At 64.3% G+C, this 17,627-nt stretch overlaps 2 protein-coding genes across 5 annotated transcripts; one reads left to right on the top strand and one right to left on the bottom strand.

The window, feature by feature from the left end:
* Positions 1-91: 91 nt before the first annotated feature.
* On the top strand, positions 92-14,037 carry PCSK7 (proprotein convertase subtilisin/kexin type 7). Of its 4 annotated transcripts, XR_008440348.1 has the most exons (17): positions 638-934; positions 1,039-1,518; positions 1,910-2,044; positions 2,448-2,613; positions 3,472-3,562; positions 4,102-4,156; positions 5,232-5,370; positions 5,926-6,026; positions 8,000-8,167; positions 9,490-9,597; positions 10,474-10,576; positions 11,331-11,487; positions 11,579-11,673; positions 11,802-11,895; positions 12,171-12,288; positions 12,432-13,066; positions 13,927-14,037. XR_008440348.1 is itself a non-coding variant. In XM_053996887.1 (16 exons), the coding sequence occupies exons 2-16, from the start codon at positions 1,051-1,053 to the stop codon at positions 12,834-12,836; spliced, it is 2,403 nt and encodes an 800-aa protein (XP_053852862.1). In that variant the 5' UTR covers positions 92-145; positions 1,039-1,050; the 3' UTR covers positions 12,837-13,629. The 4 variants fall into 4 exon arrangements, 3 of the variants coding, with proteins under 3 accessions (XP_053852862.1, XP_053852861.1, XP_053852863.1); XM_053996887.1 differs by lacking the exons at positions 638-934; positions 13,927-14,037 and adding an exon at positions 92-145 and having other exon boundaries at positions 12,432-13,629; XM_053996886.1 differs by lacking the exon at positions 13,927-14,037 and having other exon boundaries at positions 12,432-13,629.
* A 6-nt stretch (positions 14,038-14,043) lies between these two features.
* TAGLN (transgelin) lies at positions 14,044-17,017 on the bottom strand. The gene is made up of 5 exons (XM_053996895.1): positions 16,954-17,017; positions 15,310-15,508; positions 15,032-15,209; positions 14,848-14,950; positions 14,044-14,622 (listed from the first exon to the last, which is right to left on the bottom strand). Exons 2-5 carry the CDS (start codon positions 15,487-15,489, stop codon positions 14,481-14,483), a joined length of 603 nt encoding a protein of 200 aa, XP_053852870.1. The 5' UTR covers positions 15,490-15,508; positions 16,954-17,017; the 3' UTR covers positions 14,044-14,480.
* Positions 17,018-17,627: the final 610 nt, after the last annotated feature.

Here is a 17,627-nt window from a genome sequence, read left to right as displayed (position 1 = left end):
GGGGGCACCGAGCGGCACCGGGCGGAGCGCACGACCCGCGCCCCCGCCGCGCCGCCCCTTCCGCCCCGCGCCCCGGCGGATGTGACGCCGCTGTCAGCGGCACCGGGGTTCCGGCGGCGGCGGCGGCGGCGGCGGCTCATGCCCGGTGAGCGCTGCGGGGCGGCACCGGCGGGCGGCGGGATGCGCACCGGGCCGGGGAGCGCCGGCCCCGCTGTCGCCGGCTCCCCGCGGGGGTGGCGGAGGGGAGCGGGGTCGCTCTGCCCGTGGGTGACCTCGGCAGTGTCCCCGGTGCCGGTGCCCGGCGGAGCGGGGAGCGCCGCGGCTGCCCCGGGGCGCTGCGCGGTGCCGCTCCCGGGGGGCACCGAGAGGCGCTTAAAGCCCGACTTGAGGGGAGGGAAACCTGGAGCTCGGTGTCCAGCGGCTGATGAGTTGTATCAGGGGGGAATGGAGCGGGTCGAGGGAGGAAAAGGGCCGGGGGTGTCGAGCTCCGGGATCTCGGGAGGTGTTTTCCCTGCCCTGCGGCGCCGTGGCTTACGGACTGCGGGTTGAACCGGGGCTCGGTGGTGATTTCTGCCCGTGCCAGGGAAAAGCAGGTTCCTCCGGCCGCGGAGCAGGTGAGGAGCGAGTTCGGTGGGGCTCCTGCAGGAGAGGAACCGGCTCTCGGCTGCCCACGGAGCACGGCGGTGCCCGTGGTGTTTGTTCTGGGGAACTACGCATCGAGAGTTTCTTATCAGTTCCTTATCAGAGGCGAGAGGGGGAAGTGGCTCCTCCAGCCAGCCCAGCGCGGTGTTTCCTGGCCCGGGGCTGGCACCCAGCACGCAGGGCAGGGTTGGGATCGATCCCTGCCCAGCCCGGGTGTGCCTCCCATTCTGAGCCGATGGGAAGGAGCCGCCTCGGCTGGGGTTTCCCGGGAAGGGGATCTGCCATGTAGCGGGTTGGTGGCAAGCCCGGTGGGGCTCTGTGGGACATTCAGGTGGCCCTGGCCACCGTGTCGCTCATCAGGAGGGGTTCTCACCAGTTTCACGTCTGCTGTTGCAGCCCGCCTGTCTGATGCCGCATTGGAGGCGGGGAGCGCCGCTATGGAGTGCAGGGATGGAGGCCACGCTCTGCATCCACACGTGCCTTTGGCTGAGCGCTTCCTGGATCCCCCTGGCCTCGCCGGCCGGGCCGGCCTGCGGCCACCAGCGCGCTCCGGACACTGAGGGCCGCCACGGGAAGCTGACGTGGGCGGTCAGCTTGGATGCACCCGAGGAGGAGCTGGAGCAGCGGGCAGAGGAGCTGGCCCGCACTGCGGGGCTGGTGAACATGGGCCGTGTCGGGGAGCTCAAGGGCCATTACCTCTTCGCCTACCAGCCCGATGGCCGCGCGGCGACTGAACACGAAGCCATACGGAGGTCGGTGGACACTTTGTTTGCACAGCACGACAGCGTGCGGTGGCACTCGGAACAGAAGCTTCTGAAGCGCTCCAAGCGCAGCCTGCACTTTAACGATCCCAAATACCCCCAGCAGTGGCATCTGGTGAGTGGTTTCCCGGCTCCTGCTGTGCTCGCAGCCTCGGGCTGTTTGCGTGGCCACGGGCGAGCTGTCATGCGGGAGGCAGAACAGCCTCTTTCTGCTCCTTGGTGAGGAGGGAGCTCGCTGAGAGCTCGCCCTGCCTGCCACGTGCTCGCTGTGATAAGGGGAGGAAGCAGCTCCTGCAGCTGGTTGTGCACTGGGGTGGGCAGAGCACACTGTGCCCTCCACGTCATGGCCCAAGCAGCTGTTGCTCATTGTCAGCCTCAGACGATCTCCCCTGACAGTCCTGTGACTCCTTCCCGTGCTGGCCCCAGCCCCACACATCATATCCAGTGCACCCAGGATGTCCCCTCAGCGCTGACCCTGTCCCCTCACTGTCCTTTCTGGTGCGTAGAACAACCACAAGAGCCCCGGGAAGGACATCAACGTCACGGGCGTGTGGGAGCGGAACGTGACGGGGCGCGGGGTGACGGTGGTGGTGGTGGACGACGGCGTGGAGCACACCATCAAGGACATCCAGCCAAACTACGTGAGTGCCTGCGCAGGCTGCAGGCTGGGCAGTGTGACAGGAGCGTGTGAGAGCTCAGAGTCCAGCCTGCACCGTCACCTTGGGCTCAGCCAGGGCGGGAAGTGCCAGCAACAAACCTTTCCTGGGAGATTCTGCACCCGGGTTTCGGGTTTACCCGCCTTTGTGCAACCCATGGGAAGCGGCTGGCATCCCTCTGACCCGCAGCAGTGCCTGGAGCTGCCTTGCTTGGTCCCTTCCCCGCAGCAGCAGATAGCAGTGTTGAGCTGCAGCCCTGTGAGGAAGCAGCCTCCAAGTTCCCCTGACGTCCAGCCTGTGTTTCAGCCCATGTCGCGTTCTCTCAACTCCTGCTTTTCCCAAATTGAGGAGAGCAGAGCCCAGGTCCTGACTGCGGGTCTGTTTCCAGAGCCCGGAAGGCAGCTATGACTTGAACTCCAACGACCCTGACCCTATGCCTCACCCCGACGAGGAGAACGGGAACCACCACGGGACCCGCTGCGCCGGGGAGATCGCGGCTGTGCCCAACAACAGCTTCTGCACGGTGGGAGTCGCCTACGGCAGCCGCATCGCGGGTAGGTCAGGCTGCCAGGCAGCCCCCGCCTGCCTCCCCCCCGGATCCGCGGGGCGCGACACGGCTCCGCGGGCTGGAGCGGCTCTGAGGCCGTGCTCGGGCTCGTTGGGCTGCTGCAGGGAGGGCCCGGCGCCTGCCTGAGCTCCCCTCCAGAGGAGCTGGCTCCTGGCAGCTTTCCCAGAGTGTTCCAGGCCTCCCTGGCTGCCCAGGTTTTGGCAGAGCAGCCGTGCCGTGCTGGCTGAGCCAGGCAGTTGTGCCACGACGTGCCCGGGCTGTGCCTGGAGGCACTGGGGCAGCAAATCTTGGCCAGCCCCTCTCACTGCCCTGGCCCCTGGTCTCAGCTTTGCCCTGTGGGATGGACAAGGATGAAGAGCCAGTGCTGTGCCTCTCCCCTGTAAGGGCAGGGAATGTGTGCTGTGCCCCAGCTGCCTCCAGAGCTCCTGAGCTGCTCCGCAGAGGGAGGCGAGGTCTCTGTGCCCTGCAGGATGTGCCCCTGGCAGGGCAGGAGACAGCCATGCTGGGACACAATTCCATCCTTACCTGGTCACACCACAGTCCCTGGGGTGCCGGGGGTGGTCAGGGCCTGCCCAGGGCGCAGCAGGCAGAGGCTCCCAGCTGGCAGAAGCGGGGATGAGCTCATCGTGTGCCCACAGCACAGGGAACGGGAGGGTTTGCCCCGGGTCCAGCGGGACCTGGCGCTGCCTCAGGCCTCAGCCCTCCAAAGCTGGAATGGCCCTGCAGGGTGAGCACAGCGGGGCAGCCTCGAGCCAGGAGTTTGTTTGCAGTTTATGCAGCTCACGGGACCCGTGTTCCTCACGTTCCTTGTCCTCTGTCCTGTTCCTTGTCCTCTGTCCTGCAGGCATCCGAGTGCTGGACGGGCCCCTCACGGACAGCATGGAGGCCATCGCCTTCAACAAGCACTATCAGATCAATGACATCTACAGCTGCAGGTGAGCCCCCAGGGGACCCTCAGCTGGCTCCCAGCCCTGCTCTGCCTGGGCACAGGGTCACGGCTCATGGCTGAGTGCTCACAACAGCTCCCATCCTCCTGTGGCTGCAGTTAGCCTTGAGGCACCAAAATCCTGTTCCTGGAGACCTGTCCCGGGCTCTGCACAGCACCTACAGCTGTGAGGTGTCCCCCTGTGTGCTGCTGCAGCACATCCCCTGGGCTGGCTGTGCTGGAGGGGACGCTGTGCTCCCCACTGTGGTCAGGCAGCCCCGTGTGACGGGGACTGGAATGTCTGAGAAGCCGCTTGTTAAATAAAAATCAAACATTTTGTCCGCTGGAATCTGACCCAGGGGCACAGTGCAAACACAACAGCGATGTCCCAGCAGCGAGGGGCCATCCTGATGGGTGGGAAAGTGGAGAGCTCTGCAATCCCAGTCGTGGCGCTGGGAGCAGCTGGTGGCTGCTGGGAGCTCGCTGTGATGGCAGGAAGAGCCTCCTGGGGCTCCTGGGGCTGTCACCTCACAGTGCCTCTCTTTGCAGCTGGGGTCCCGATGACGATGGGAAGACTGTGGATGGCCCCCACCAACTGGGAAAGGTAAAACCCAGCCCCAGCAGCGCTGGGGGAGCCTCCAGGGCTTGTGGCTTCTCGCCTGCCCGTTCAGGCGGGGAGGGACGTGGCTGTGACACTCTGCACGTCTGTGCGTGTCCCTCGGTGCCAGCGGGGGTTTCCCTGGCACTGTGAGAGGCGGCGCTGCGGCGGGAGGGCAGCGTTCAGGCAGGGCAGGATGAGCTGTGCAAGGAGAGGCTGCTTCCAGCAGGGAAAGGCTCTTTGGCAGCCTGCGGTGTGGCGCTGACAGCTCGTGCAGCCCTCAGCATGCTCTCTGCTCGGGAGGCCGAGCTTTCCCTGTGCTCAGGGTGGCTCTCGAGGCAGGGATGGTGCCTTTGGATACTGGGAGTAAATAAGGGGGGGTGGGATTGCAGTGGGAGGGAGAGTCAGAGCTGAGGCTGCTCCTTGCCAGGCCATTAAGGTTTTCTCAGAGCTCCTGTGCTGCAGATCTGCTGCAGAACACACCCAGCCCGCCTGTGCTGCAGCAAGGGGTCACCGAGGGGCCCCAAAACCAGCAGTGGGGTGTGGTTCTGCTCCAGTGCTCTTCTGCTGTGCTTTTCCAACCACAACTCAGCAGTTCCTGCGCCCTTCAGAGCAGTGCTGACAACCGAGCCGTTCGTTCACCATAACAAATGGTTTCCAGTTCTGCAAGTTAATTTATTCCCTTCCTGCCTGCAGAGACAGCTGGAACAGGCTCCAGGACACAAAGCACAGGCAGAGCTCGCTGTGCCACAGCAGAATGGGCAGAATGTACCTTCATCTGCCAAGGGGAGGGAGAGCAGGCTGGTCACTTCCAGTGGGGTTGTGTTTTTGCTCATCCATCAGACGTGTCCTTTCCCTAGGTGGGAGCAGTGGCTGGGAGAGGTGTCTGGGCTGAAATGTGCCTCCAGCTGGGGCCCATGCTGTGGTGTGTCCCAGCAAAGGCAAAGCCCCAGTGTCTGTGGGGCTGGGCACTCAGAGAGGGGCAGTGGCTCTGTGGGGGAGCCCTGACCACACGTGGCTGCTGGCAGAAACCACTGGGATCAGTCTGGAAGGAGCCCCCCTGCCCTGTCCCTCTCCGCAGGCTGCCCTGCAGCACGGCGTGATCGCGGGTCGCCGGGGCTTCGGGAGCATCTTCGTGGTGGCCAGTGGCAACGGGGGCCAGCACAGTGACAACTGCAACTATGATGGATATGCCAACTCCATCTACACTGTCACGATAGGTGAGCCTTCTGTCTCCTCCCTTCCCAGCCCAGTGAGGTCATCCCCAAAGCACAGAGCCTGCCTGGCTGGGAGCTGGCTGGATGGTGGGAATCTGTGGGGAAGTGTCTGGGAACAAGCATGGCAGTGTCTGGGGTGTGCTGGCCTTCAGTCCCCAAGCCTGCAGTTTGCCTCTGACCTACAGAGCAAGGGGAGGCCAGTGAAACTCCTGCTCGTGTCCAGGCCTCCTTCCCGGGGCTGTGACAGCCACTGCCATACCTGGAATGCAGCATTCCCATCATTTGTGTCAGAGGGGAAATGTGTAATCCATGTTCTCCAGACAGAAGCTGCATGAGGGGCGGAAGATGTGTGTGATACTGAGCACAGTGAGGGATTATTTATTGTGGCTGCCCTTCCTGTAGATCTTCCAGGTGGGCAAAACACAGGCTTGGTTCTGATTTCCCTGCCCAGCTCCCAGGCCCTGGAAGAGCACATCTGGCAGGAGAGATGAACAGCCTGAAGTTGCAGCAGTGGAAGCAGGACAGGTTTCACAGTCGGTGCCTCTCCCGTTTCCCCAGGAGCCGTGGATGAGACGGGCTCCATGCCCTTCTACGCCGAGGAGTGTGCCTCCATGCTGGCCGTGACCTTCAGCGGCGGGGACAAGATGATGAGGAGCATCGTGAGTACCTGTGTCCCCTGTCTGTGCCCTCCTGGCCACCCCGGGGACAGCCAGGACATCGCTCCGTCCCCTGCGGTCCCCACACAGCTCCCCTGGGAGCCGTGCAGGTGCCTTTTATCCCTACACAAACCTTTTATCCCTTTTATCCCTACACAAACAGAGGGAGGGTCCTGTTTCTCAGCCCCCCTCACCCCTGCCCGGCCAGCCCACCTTGCTCTGCTCCCAAGGGATGCAGGGAGAGCATCGGGCTCTTTAAACCACTTGGCCCCAGCTTCTCCTCTCTTCTGGCACGTGGGCCTCTCCCAGTCGAATTTTTAAGAATATTTTTATCAGCTTTTCCCTTTGTTTGCCAAAAAATGACTTCTTGTCAACAACACGTCCTTTCTGCCCGAGCCAAGCAGCCAGGGCTGTTTTCCCCCTTGCAGGCCTGACCCAGCCTGTCCCTGCCTTGGTGCCAGGCTGCCCCCACCCCAGTGGTGTGACCCCTTCCTGTCCTGTGGGGCCAGCAGGGACTGCAGAGCCTGCCCACCCCAGGGCAGCTTGGGGGAAACATCGCTGGCTCCTGATACGTAGGGTTGGGTTGTCCATGTTTGGAGGCTCTCCCAGCAGGACAGGACTTCCCAAAAGCACCTTCCTGTGGCTCTGTGCCTGCCACAGAGCAGCTGAATCCAGGCTTGTCCAACAGGCTTCCCCACGTGCTGGGGAAACCTGGGGAACGGGGAGAGCCTGGGATTCTCAGGCACCTGGCTGGGACTCAGCAAGCTCCTCCTGCAGCCCAGAGCCAGGGCAGGGATCTGTGCCCAGCCAGGGCAGGGATCTGTGCCCAGCCAGGGCACGGCACAATCTGCCACAGGGACAGTAAAACCCAGAACGGGGCTGATTCCTGCTTTCAGAAATCACTGCAGTTGTCCCAGGCTGGTTTGGAAAGTGCTGACCCTGGGAAAAAAGGGAACCAGCGAGGGCTCTGCTGCATTCCATCAGGAGCTCTGGGCTCATGGGCTGGTCTGGCTTCCCCCAGCACGGTGTGAGTGCTTTGGAGGTCACAAATGCACGTTCATTTTAAACACTGGCTGTATGGGACACTCACAGGGGAGCTGGCACTCCATGGGGCAGCCAGGGTGAGATCCACACGTAGCCTGGGAACAGCCTGTGCCACAGTGGCTCCTTCAGCCAGCACGTGCCTTGCTAAACCCCACACAGCCCTTTCTCAGGAGCACAGTCTGCTCCTGGGCACCCTGGAGCTTGCTGCAGTGCTGCCAGAGTTAACTTCCCTGCAGCCATCTGCTCCAGCTTTTTTTATTTTTTTTTTCCTTTTACCAGACCATAAACTTTGTGTGGTTTCCTTAATGGGAAGAATTTAATACAGCTTCTGGCACTGGATGTGCTTCCTACTGAAAGTTTGTGCTCTCGGGGTGCTCTGTGTGGGACACTCAGTGTCCCAGCGTGAGCTGGAGCCACTCACAGCTGGAAAAATGAGGTGGAGTCAAACAAAAACACAAGAAACCCTTCAGATTTTGGGCTTTCTCCCCACGGGGAGCAGAGGGAGATGGATGCACTTGCTTTGCAGTGAGGTGGCAAAATTTGAGAGCTTCCTGATGCCTCTTCAGAGGCTGTGTGTGCTCTGCACAGTCCCATGGGGCCCCGCTGCAGTCTGCTTGTGACACTGATCAGCAGTGACAGTGAGGAACAGCCCAAACGGTGCCTGCTGGGAGTTTCCCACAAAGTTGCTTAGTTAGGGCTGGTTTCTCTCTCTCCCCCCAAAGGGAACTGTCTCCATGCCTCATTTCCCACCTGGCATCACTGTCCCTGCAGTGAGGCTGTCCCAGGGACCCTTCCTGGCTGGCAGTGAGCAGGGACAGTTGTGTCACAGGCTGAGCTCGCCGCTCGGGGCCAGGAGCGCACGTCCCTCCCCGTGCAGCCGCCCCAGCCCAGCCCAGTGGCCTGACAGAGGCCTGCCTCCCGTTCCTCGGCAGGTGACAACAGACTGGGACTTGCAGAAGGGCACGGGCTGCACGGAGGGGCACACGGGGACGTCGGCTGCGGCTCCGCTGGCCGCGGGGATGATCGCGCTGATGCTGCAGGTGCGGCCGTGCCTCACCTGGCGGGACGTGCAGCACGTCATCGTCTTCACTGCCACCAAGGTCAGGGCCTGGCCCTCCTCCTCCTCCTCCTCCTCCTCCCTCTCTCCTTCCCAGCGCTCTCCTCAGGGGTGCTGCAGGGTGGCCCTGCTGTGCACATCCTTGTTTATGGCTGCTGCCCCTCCGTAAATCTCTGCCTCGCCTGGCTCCCGGCACGGGGATTGCGCTCTCCCCTCGCCCCGTGCTCCTTCCAGGAATGTGGCTGAGGCATTCTCCCCTGTCAGGATAACAAATGGGTTATTTGCCTCAGGAATGCCTCCGTCTGCCAGTGTAGGGGTCTTCCGGGGCTCAGCAGGTTCTAGGGGCTCAGCAGATTCCAGAGCTCAGCAGGTTCCAGGGGCTCAGCAGGTTCCAGGGGCTCAGCAGGTTCCAGGGCTCAGCAGGTTCCAGGGGCTCAGCAGGTTCTAGGGGCTCAGCAGGTTCCAGGGGCTCAGCAGGTTCTAGGAGCTCAGCAGGTTCTAGGGGCTCAGCAGGTTCCAGGGGCTCAGCAGGTTCCAGGGGCTCAGCAGGTTCCAGGGCTCAGCAGGTTCCAGGGGCTCAGCAGGTTCTAGGAGCTCAGCAGGTTCTAGGAGCTCAGCAGATTCCAAGGGCTCAGCAGGTTCCAGGGTTCAGCCAGTTCCAGGGCTCAGCAGGTGAGGCTGGCCCAGCCCAAGGGCTGACACCTCTGCAATGTCACCTCATGGTCCAGGCAGTGGGAAACAGGAGCTCTGCCCTGCCCTGGCCTTTCCTGGGCTCTCCAGAGAACTGGGCTCCTGGAAACAGGCACAACATGGAGCTGGGCAGCAAACACAGCCCTGCCTTTCACCCAGAGCAGGGGTGAGAACTCACTGGAGGGATGGGGCTTCTTCCTCACCCCTCTGGGGAGCAGGAGTCTGTGTCCAGCTGATGCTGTGCTCTCTTTGGCACGGGACAGTGTTTTCCATAACTTCCAAGCCAATGTTGCCAGAGCAGTACAACCCAATAAGTGATGGGGCCCAGATCTGTCCTGCCCCAGCTCTTGGTGATTTAAAGGACTCCGTTCCTTCTCTCCAAGGCTTCTGCCGTGCCACAGGCAGTGGTTTGGGCAGCAGGGAGCAGCTGGGATGTTTCAGAGCAGAGGCATTTGTGCCCTTTCGTGCTGCTCCATTTCCTTTCTGAGGAGCTGGGAAGCCGCTTTGTCCTGGGATTTGTTTCAAACAAAGGTCAACCTGTTCCTTTCTAATAAGGCCATGTGGGTTTGCTTCCCCACCCCTGTGGGATGTGTCTGGGCCTCCTTCCCTTCAGGCCTGGGGGTTCAGGCTGCTGGTGTCCCCCAGGTGAGCAGAGCACCCTGTGTGTCTTTGCAGTACGAGGACCGTCACGCCAAGTGGGACACGAACCAGGCTGGCTTCAGCCACAGCCACCAGCATGGCTTCGGCCTGCTCAACGCCTGGAGGCTGGTGAACGCTGCCAAGGTAACTCCCTGCCCTCCCACACCTGCCCTGTGGGCAGGCAGAGCAGCCCAGCCCCATGGCAGGGACAGCTCCTGTTGTCCCGGTGACGCCGTGGGGTGACACCGCTGCCGTTCAGTACTTTGGCCACCATCCTGCTGGCCCTGGCTCTGAGGCTGCTTTTGGTATGAGGTCACGAGGCTCCTGAGAGCTGTCCCGAGCTGCTGCTCTCCAGCACTATATATAGCCATGGCCAGGGCCCTGATCATGGCAACAGGAGCTTCGTCAGCAGCCCCAGCACCTTCCTCCCTGCACAGTGGCTGCAGGGAGGGTGTCCTGCCCCCAGAAACTGTTCTCAGCTGGCAGCTCCGGGGGAGTGGTGTGCTCACAGCAGGCAGAGGCATCCCCATCTCTTCCTCCTCTGTCACACGGAGCCCAGGGCCCGTCCCTTTGGCACTCGGTCCCAGCTGTGTGCGGAGCTCTGTGCAGCTGTGCCGGGTCACTGCCGCTGCCCTCAGGGTCACAGGGACCTCCAGGCTGCTCCCTCTTCCTGCAGGCACTTGGGTTCCGCTGTTCCCTGTCCCCTGTACCAGGGCTTGGAGCGGAACAACCTCAAGACACCACTCAAAGCCACTGTGACAAACCCAGAGCTGGGGAGTGCCAAACCTTGATCAGCCCTGGCTCCCAGGCAGTGACTTCCCCTCCTTTCCTGGACGTGTGGGCACTGCTCCCATCCCTGGGGTGTCACAGCAGCCTGTGTGTCCCAGAGCATCATCAGAAGAGGCCCCTTGGCCTGGGCCCACACCCAGCACAGGAGCAGCCTGTGGGAGCTGTGGATGGAGGGATGGGCGTGCAGGGAGGCTGCAATCCGTGCTGAACCCTCTCTCCTTCCCCTGGCAGATCTGGGAGTCCGTGCCGTACCTGGCCTCCTACGTGAGCCCCGTGCTGAAGGAGGGCAGGAGCATCCCGTGGCTCCCGCAGGAGCTGGAGGTGGCCTGGAACGGTAAGAGCAGGTGTGCCACGGAGAGCAGAGCCAGCCCCGCCCGCCGGCGTGTGCCGCAGCAGGGCAGCAAGGGGTTAAGTGCTGGGCTGCCTGGGCTTTTTTCCGCTGCCCATCCCCAGGGGATCCCCTCCCCACAGCCCCATCCCCTGCACTGATGCATTTGGGAGCCAGACGGGCTCAGGAGCAGGGCTGGGCTGGGCAGCAGCCAGAGCCGCTCGGCTGGCTTTGACCATTTTAGGGAATGCTGCAGCTCCCGACTTGGCCGGGCCGTGCAGAGCACCAGCGGCTGCTCTGGGCCACCAGCAGCTGCTCCGGGCCACCAGCAGCTGCTCTGGGCCACCAGCGGCTGCTCTGGGCTACCAGTGGCAAGGAGAGCTCGGCCCAGCCCTGCCCGGCCCCCAGCACGCCTGCACGCAGGGGACACTGCTGCCTGTGACGTGCCTGCCCTGGCATGTGCCCACGTCCCCCCTAGCAGGGGCTGGGAGCACCCACCCAGCCAGCTCGCCCCGCTGCAGAGGGGCTGTGGTCAGCAGCTCTGGGGCTCTGAGCGTTCCTGGAGCTGGGAGCAGCTGGAGATGGGCTGGGCCAGCCTGGACACCTGTCCCAGTCCCACACAGGGCAGCTGGGAAGAGGCAGAGACAACGTGTGTGTGCGTGTCCTGTGAAGTGGCACCACAGCCCAGTGGGGCTGGCTGGGAGTGGGGGCTCCATCCCAAAGCCACCAGCCTTGACCAACCCCCCCTTCCCTTTCCCAGTCACCCCTGCCGACCTGGGGCTGTCTGGCATGAGGACCCTGGAGCACGTGGCTGTCACCGTCACCATAACCCACCCTCGCCGTGGCAACCTGGAGATCCGGCTCTTCTGCCCCAGCGGGATGATGTCCCTGATCGGGACCACCCGCAGCATGGACTCGTGAGCACCCAGGGGACAGGGCGGGGCACTGGGGCCGTGCCCGGGGGGCTCTGTGACCCCTCACGGGTTGTGTCCCTTCCCCCCTCGGCAGGGACCCCAATGGCTTCTCTGACTGGACCTTCTCCACGGTGCGCTGCTGGGGCGAGCAGGCGCAGGGCACCTACAGGCTGCTCATCAGGGACATCGGTGAGTCCTGCCTTCAGGGGGGCCCTCGGGAGCGGTGGCAGCTCCGTGCCGTGTCCCAGGGAGCTGCCAGCTCATAACCTGGCTGGCTCAGAGAGTTCCCCACTGGACCAAGCTGGTTTCCTCCCCAGGAGACGACAGCCTGAGGCCTGGCACCTTGAAGCAGTGGCAGCTGACCCTGTACGGCTCCTCGTGGTCCCCAGCAGAGATGAAGGAACGGCAGAGGTAGGACACCACGTCCCCAGCTTGGAGGGAGCCAGGAGAGGGAGGCTGAGGGCTTTATCCCTGCCTGTGAGCAGTGGGCTGGAGCCGTGTTGCTGCCACGTGGGCGTGTGGCAGGTGAGGCTGGGGCTGCCCTCGCAGCTCACAGGGCAGCCATGGGCTGCAGGGCACAGCTCTGTGTGCTGAAGGAGACACTCCAGACCCTTTGTGGGCATTTTGGAGCCTCCCCGGAGCCCCCCTACCCCCATGGGAGCCTCACGGGGGGTCTCTGTCCCCAGGCTGCTGGAGGAAGCCATGAGTGGGCAGTACCTGAGCGGTGACTTCTCCCTGCCCTGTCCCCCAGGGCTGGACATCCCCGAGGAGCAGCGTTACACCATCACAGCCAACACCCTCAAGGTGAGCCTGCCTGCAGGCTGGGAACCCTGCAGCCCCCAGGGTGAGCAGGACCCCGCTCAGTACTCTGTGCCCTCTCTGCTGGGCAGTGGGCAGGGCCCTGAGGGGGTTGAGAGCCGTGTTTTTCAAGGGGTTTCCCTCTGCAGACCCTCCTGCTCTTGGGATGCTTTGCGGTGTTCTGGACGTTCTACTACATGCTGGAGGTTTGCCTGACGAGGAACGAGGCGGGGCTGGACCTGGCGTGCTCCAGCTCCACCAGCTGCAGGTGGTACCAGCAGGGCGGGAAGCACCGAGCCCTGGAGAGCGACCTGGAGATGGAGTCGGTGCCTCTGTACCAGGAGAAGGATGTGGAGGAGGCCGAGATGGAGTGTGAGCACCTGGAGCCTGCCCGGGACGGGGAGGAGGGGTCCTGGACCTCCACCCACCCCAAACTTTCCAGCAATGGCAGAGCTGTGAGCTTCCATGAGGCAGCCCCCACTGGAATGGGATTCCTGGGCCAGGAGGCATCGACTGAACTCCTCGGGGAGGACAAGGAGCACCAGCCCTGCTGACTGGGGCTGGGGCCCTGCCTTGGTACGACCTTCCTGCACAGACTCACTGCTGAGCCTCCACGGACCACTGCCACTGTGCCCTGCGGGAGGCGGTGCTGGAAGCGGCTTGGAAACAAGGAGAGAGGGCTGGTACTGGAAAGGGAGCTTCCCTTCCCTCCTTCCGGAAAACAAAGCAAGCCTTAAACCCTTTCCTGATGGAGCCTGCCCTGCTGGACGCTCAGGGCACCGCTGTGAGTGGAGTGCCATTCCCACCGAGCCCCTTCCTGCCACTGCAGCAGGGCCAAGACGTGTCCCTTTGTCCCTGATTTCTGCAGAGCGAGCCTGGAAAACGCAGCGAGGCCCCAGCAGCCGCCTCTGCAGGCAGGGACCCCGCAGCACTGGCATTTTCCCGGGCTGGCAGCCGGCCCCTACCCACCAGTTATCCCAGTTTAGGAGCAGGGAGTTATTTCACTCATCTCCAGCCAGCGCTTCTCCCTGCCCCCGTGCTCCGATCCTGCTGATTCCTCCTCTCCTGTGGGCACAGAGCAGCTGTGGGGTGGGGGAGGCAGCAGCCAGCCTGTCTGGGGGCAGAATGGGGCTGCCCCTGGGCACAGGAGCACCTCTGGTAGTGGGTAGGCCTGGTTTGGGCTGGGGAGGGGAGGCTGAGTTGCTCTGGCAATGGCTCGTCTGAGCAGGGTTGGCTTGTTCACATGTCTTTGGGTTCGGTGGTTTATTTTTTTAAAGCTGGGGTTTGTTTTTTTTAATCAGCAAAGCCCTTTTGTGTAGCTTTCCAAATAAAGCCTGAAAAACCCTCCTCTCCCCCCCATCCATCACTCTTCTGCCCTCCCAAAGCTTCCTCACTGTGGAAGAATGTGTCACAGAGCAGCTCCCAGCCCCGGTGCTGGGGTGGACCCAGCGCTGGGGTGCTGCATTTGGGGGGGCTGTGTGCCCTCTGTGCCCTGGGGTAAAAGGGGCAGGGGGAGGCAAGGCCCGGGCCAGAGCATTGGAAGGAGCAAGGATAAAAGTGGCTGTCATGGTTCAACGGGGAGAGGGCAGAGTTTTCCAAGCCGGGCAGGGAAAATCCAAGCTCCAGCTTTGGTTTTTTTCCCAGGTTTGGAGGCGGCAGAGGGAGCAGCTCCCTTTTAGGGAGAAGGACTTTGGCTTTCCTGGTGCCGTCGGCCAGCTGCAACGGGGCGGGCGGGAGGAAACCTCGTCGGGCCACGCTGGATGAATATAACCTTTTAATTTTGACAAAAACGAAGTACAAAACCGAGGCCAATTCGATTCTCTCTTCTCCCCGTTGGCAGGGATCTCTGCGGCGGTGGCGCGGGGCTGGTGCGGGCGGCGGGCAGGGCGGTGGCCCCGGGGGCCGGGGCGCGGGCCCGTCCCACCCGAGGGTGCCGGCGAGGGCAGGACCGGCTGGCGGCGGGGGTGCGAGGCCGGGGGCAGGGGCTGCCCGGGGGCAGGGGCTGCCCGGGGCACGGCGCTGGGGGCCGCGGCCCCGGGGCGGGGGCTGCGGCGGGGCGCGTGCGGCCGCTGGCGGGGCGATGGGGCTGGCGGGCGGATGCTCCTCAATAAATACCAATGGATCGGCGGCGGCGCTGGGCCGGGGGGAGCGGAGACGGAGGTCCCGGCTGGGGAGGGCTGGGGGAGGCGCGGGAGTGCCTAGCTGATGATCTGCCGGGGCCGGCCGTAGCTCATCCCCGCCTGTGACGCTCCCTTGTTGGTGCCCATCTGTAGCCCGATGATGTTCTTGCCCTCCTTCAGCTGGCTCTCGGTGAACTCCCGCTTGTGCTCCTGCGCTTTCCTGCGGGCCACGGGGACAGGCCGTGGGGCACCCGCACCCCCGGCTGCCCAGGAGCCACCCCCGATCCCCAGGAATGTCCCAGCCACCCTCCCTCCCCAGCTGAAAGTTTGGCATCCCAATTCCATGTGCTCCGTGGCGCTTGCAGGCAGAGCAAAGAGCCAGCTCTGAGCAGCCGCAGGACAAGGGAGGGAGTCCCCACGCCCAGCTCTGCACTCCCCCACTTACTTCATGAACCAGTTGGGGTCGCCGTGGTAGTTCCCGTCGTTCTTGGTGACCGCCAGGCTCCCCAGGGCCATCAGCGTCCTCTGCACCGCCGCCATGTCCTTGGCTGCCCAGGGAGAGAGGGGCGTGAGGAAGGGCACAGCACCGCGACCCTGGGACCCCGACCCCGACTGCCCCCCTCCCGCACCTTCAAACAGGTCCACGGTCTGGAATATGTCTGTCTTGACCACACCGTAGTCCTCGGCCGCCTTCAGGAACTGGGCAATCTGTTCCATCTGCTTGAAGACCATGGTGGGCGGCGCATCGGGGATCTTGACGGGCTTGGAGCCGTCGGGGTAGAGGCTGTTCACCAGCCTGCTGAGCACCTGCCACAGAGGGGAGCCCGGGCTTGCTGCGCTGCCCTCGGAGCTCCCCGTGCTGCCCTCGGAGCTCCCCAGCGGCCGCCCAGCCCCGTGCCCCACTTACGATGCCGTTCTTCAGCCAGACCTGGAAGCCCAGGCGGCCCCGCTCGGGGCGTCCCACGGCGGCCCCGCACTGCGCCACGATCCACTCCACCAGCCGGTCCTCCAGCTCGTCATCGTACTTCTTCTCGATCTTGGACTGCACATCCCTGCTCATGCCGTAGGCTGGCCCTTTGTTTGCCATGGCTGCGGTGGTGGGAGACCTGGTGGCACAACAGGGATGGTCAGGCTGTGGAGATGCTGTCTCCTATCCAGGGACCCCACAGACACCATTGTGTCATTTGCCTGCCACTCTGCTGCAGTGGGGACAAGCCCTTCCGACTCTTCCCTCTCCAGGTAACAACCCTTCAGCTCCATCCAGGTGTGTTTGGAGGAAAATCCACCACCACGACCTCCAAAATCTGCCCAGACAGACAGTTTGTGTCCTGGCAGAGATGCCTCGTCCCCAGCTCAGACTGTGCACAGGAGCAGCCCCATCCCTGTCCCTTGCCAGCTCTTGGTTGGCATGGATGTCCCTGGTGTGTCCCATGCCAGGGTGGCAGGGCGGCCACGTCGAGGCTGGCTGGCTGTGGCATGGTAGGGTGGCTGTGGCACAGCAGGGTGGCCGTGGGATGGCCTTGGCACGGCAGGTCCGGGAGCCAGGGAGGAGCACGGGTGAGATGGGAGCAGCGGGAGCCGTGCCCGTGCCCTTGTAAGGACATGCTGCGGGCAGTGATGGCAGGTAGCCGGCTGCAGGCAGGCCCCGAGGGTGCCAGAGGGGATGCCAGGGAAGATGCCAGCAGGGAGACGCTCTGGGAGTGGCAGCCAAGCCTTTGGTGGAGCTGGCATCGCTGCTCCCTGCCTGGCTCCTTGCTTGGCATGAAGCCTCCGGGTGCCTCCAGGAGCCGTGTGGACATCCCACATCACATCCTGACCGCTGGGCACCCCGGCTCCTGCAGGCTGGGCTGAGACCCGGCACAGATCAGTGCAGGAGAGAACAGCGACCCCGCTTGCTGCCAGCAATGCAGGGGTGCCCCACGAGCCCCGTGATGTATGTGGTGATACCCCACGGGTCCTACGGGCAGCCTGTGCCCAGACCCCGAGCACTGCTGGGCACATGCCGTGATGCTACAGACGCCCCAGCCAATGCCACTCCGTGCCCTGGCCCGACCTGGCTCAGGAGGGTCACGCACGGCTCCCTCGGCCACATGGCATTGCCTGTCCCCGGGACCGCCAGCCCCGTGCCCAGCTCCCGTCCCCGCCGAGCACGGGGCAGAAACGGGCGCTGGGAGCTGGAGTTGCCCCTCCATCGCTGCCCTGAGCCCCGCACGGCTCCTCCGGCTACCGCGGGGACCCGCAGCTGCGCAGCCCCGCCGGGAGCGCGGTCCTGGGGGGAGCAGCAGGACAGAACCCCGGCAGTGACCCCAGCCCGAGCAGGGGAGCCCGACCCTCCTCCGGGGAGCAGCATCCCCGTCCCGGGGAGCCGCATCCCACCCGCAGGAGCAGAATCCGCGTCGCCCGGGGAGCCGCAGATCGCAGTCCCGGCAGCGGCTTCGCTAGCCCAGGTGCAGACAGGGTCCCCATCCCGGGGAGCAGCACCCCCGTGCCGGGGGCTGGCGTTCCCACCCCGGGGACCCTCCCCGCCGCCTCCCCCCGCGGCAGGACTCACAAGCAGCTGTGGACGGAGCGAGGGCGATGCTCGGCGAGGGACCAGCGCACTGCCCCGCGGGGACCCCGACCTTGTGCTAAAAGGAGGGCGGCGGGACGGTGATGTCAGCGGGGCGCGGAGCCCGGCCCCCCCAAAAACCCTCCCTCCCGGGCCGCCCGGCCCCGCAGCGCTCCGTGACTCCATCCCAGGCACCATATTTGGGGAAAGACTCCGAAAAACAGCGACGAAAGCCCGCGCTCGAGCATTCCCCGCGTGCCTCCGCCCCAGCAGGGCCGGGGCCAGGGCGGAACCGGGCCGGGGGCTGATGGAGTAAATCCTTTTATAGCCAGGCGGCAGCGCCGAGGGCTCCTGCTCTGACTTCATGGCTGGTTTTCCCGTGCGCTCACCGCCGGGAGCCGCGGCGGCCGCGCAGGGTCCCCCCCGCGCAGGGGATGCTGCGGGGGCACGGGTGACACCCACGGCGTCCGCTCGGGGCTGCCGGGAGCGGCAGCGAGGCCGCGGCATCCCACGGGCACCGCGCCTGGGCAGCCCGCAGATCCCGGGATTCCCTCTGCCCCGCGGGCACCAGCTGGAGCGGGTCAGGGCACAGCGGGGCACGCAGCAGCGCTGGCACCGCGCTGCGAGCATGCCACAGCCCCCAGGGAGCTCTGCTGCCCGTGAAGTGGGACATGGTC

Source organism: Vidua macroura, chromosome 22 (assembly GCF_024509145.1).
Source record: "Vidua macroura isolate BioBank_ID:100142 chromosome 22, ASM2450914v1, whole genome shotgun sequence".
NCBI lineage: Eukaryota > Metazoa > Chordata > Aves > Passeriformes > Viduidae > Vidua > Vidua macroura.
The sequence above is the reverse complement of the archived record's forward strand: the minus strand, read 5'-3'. Positions and strand labels throughout refer to the sequence as shown.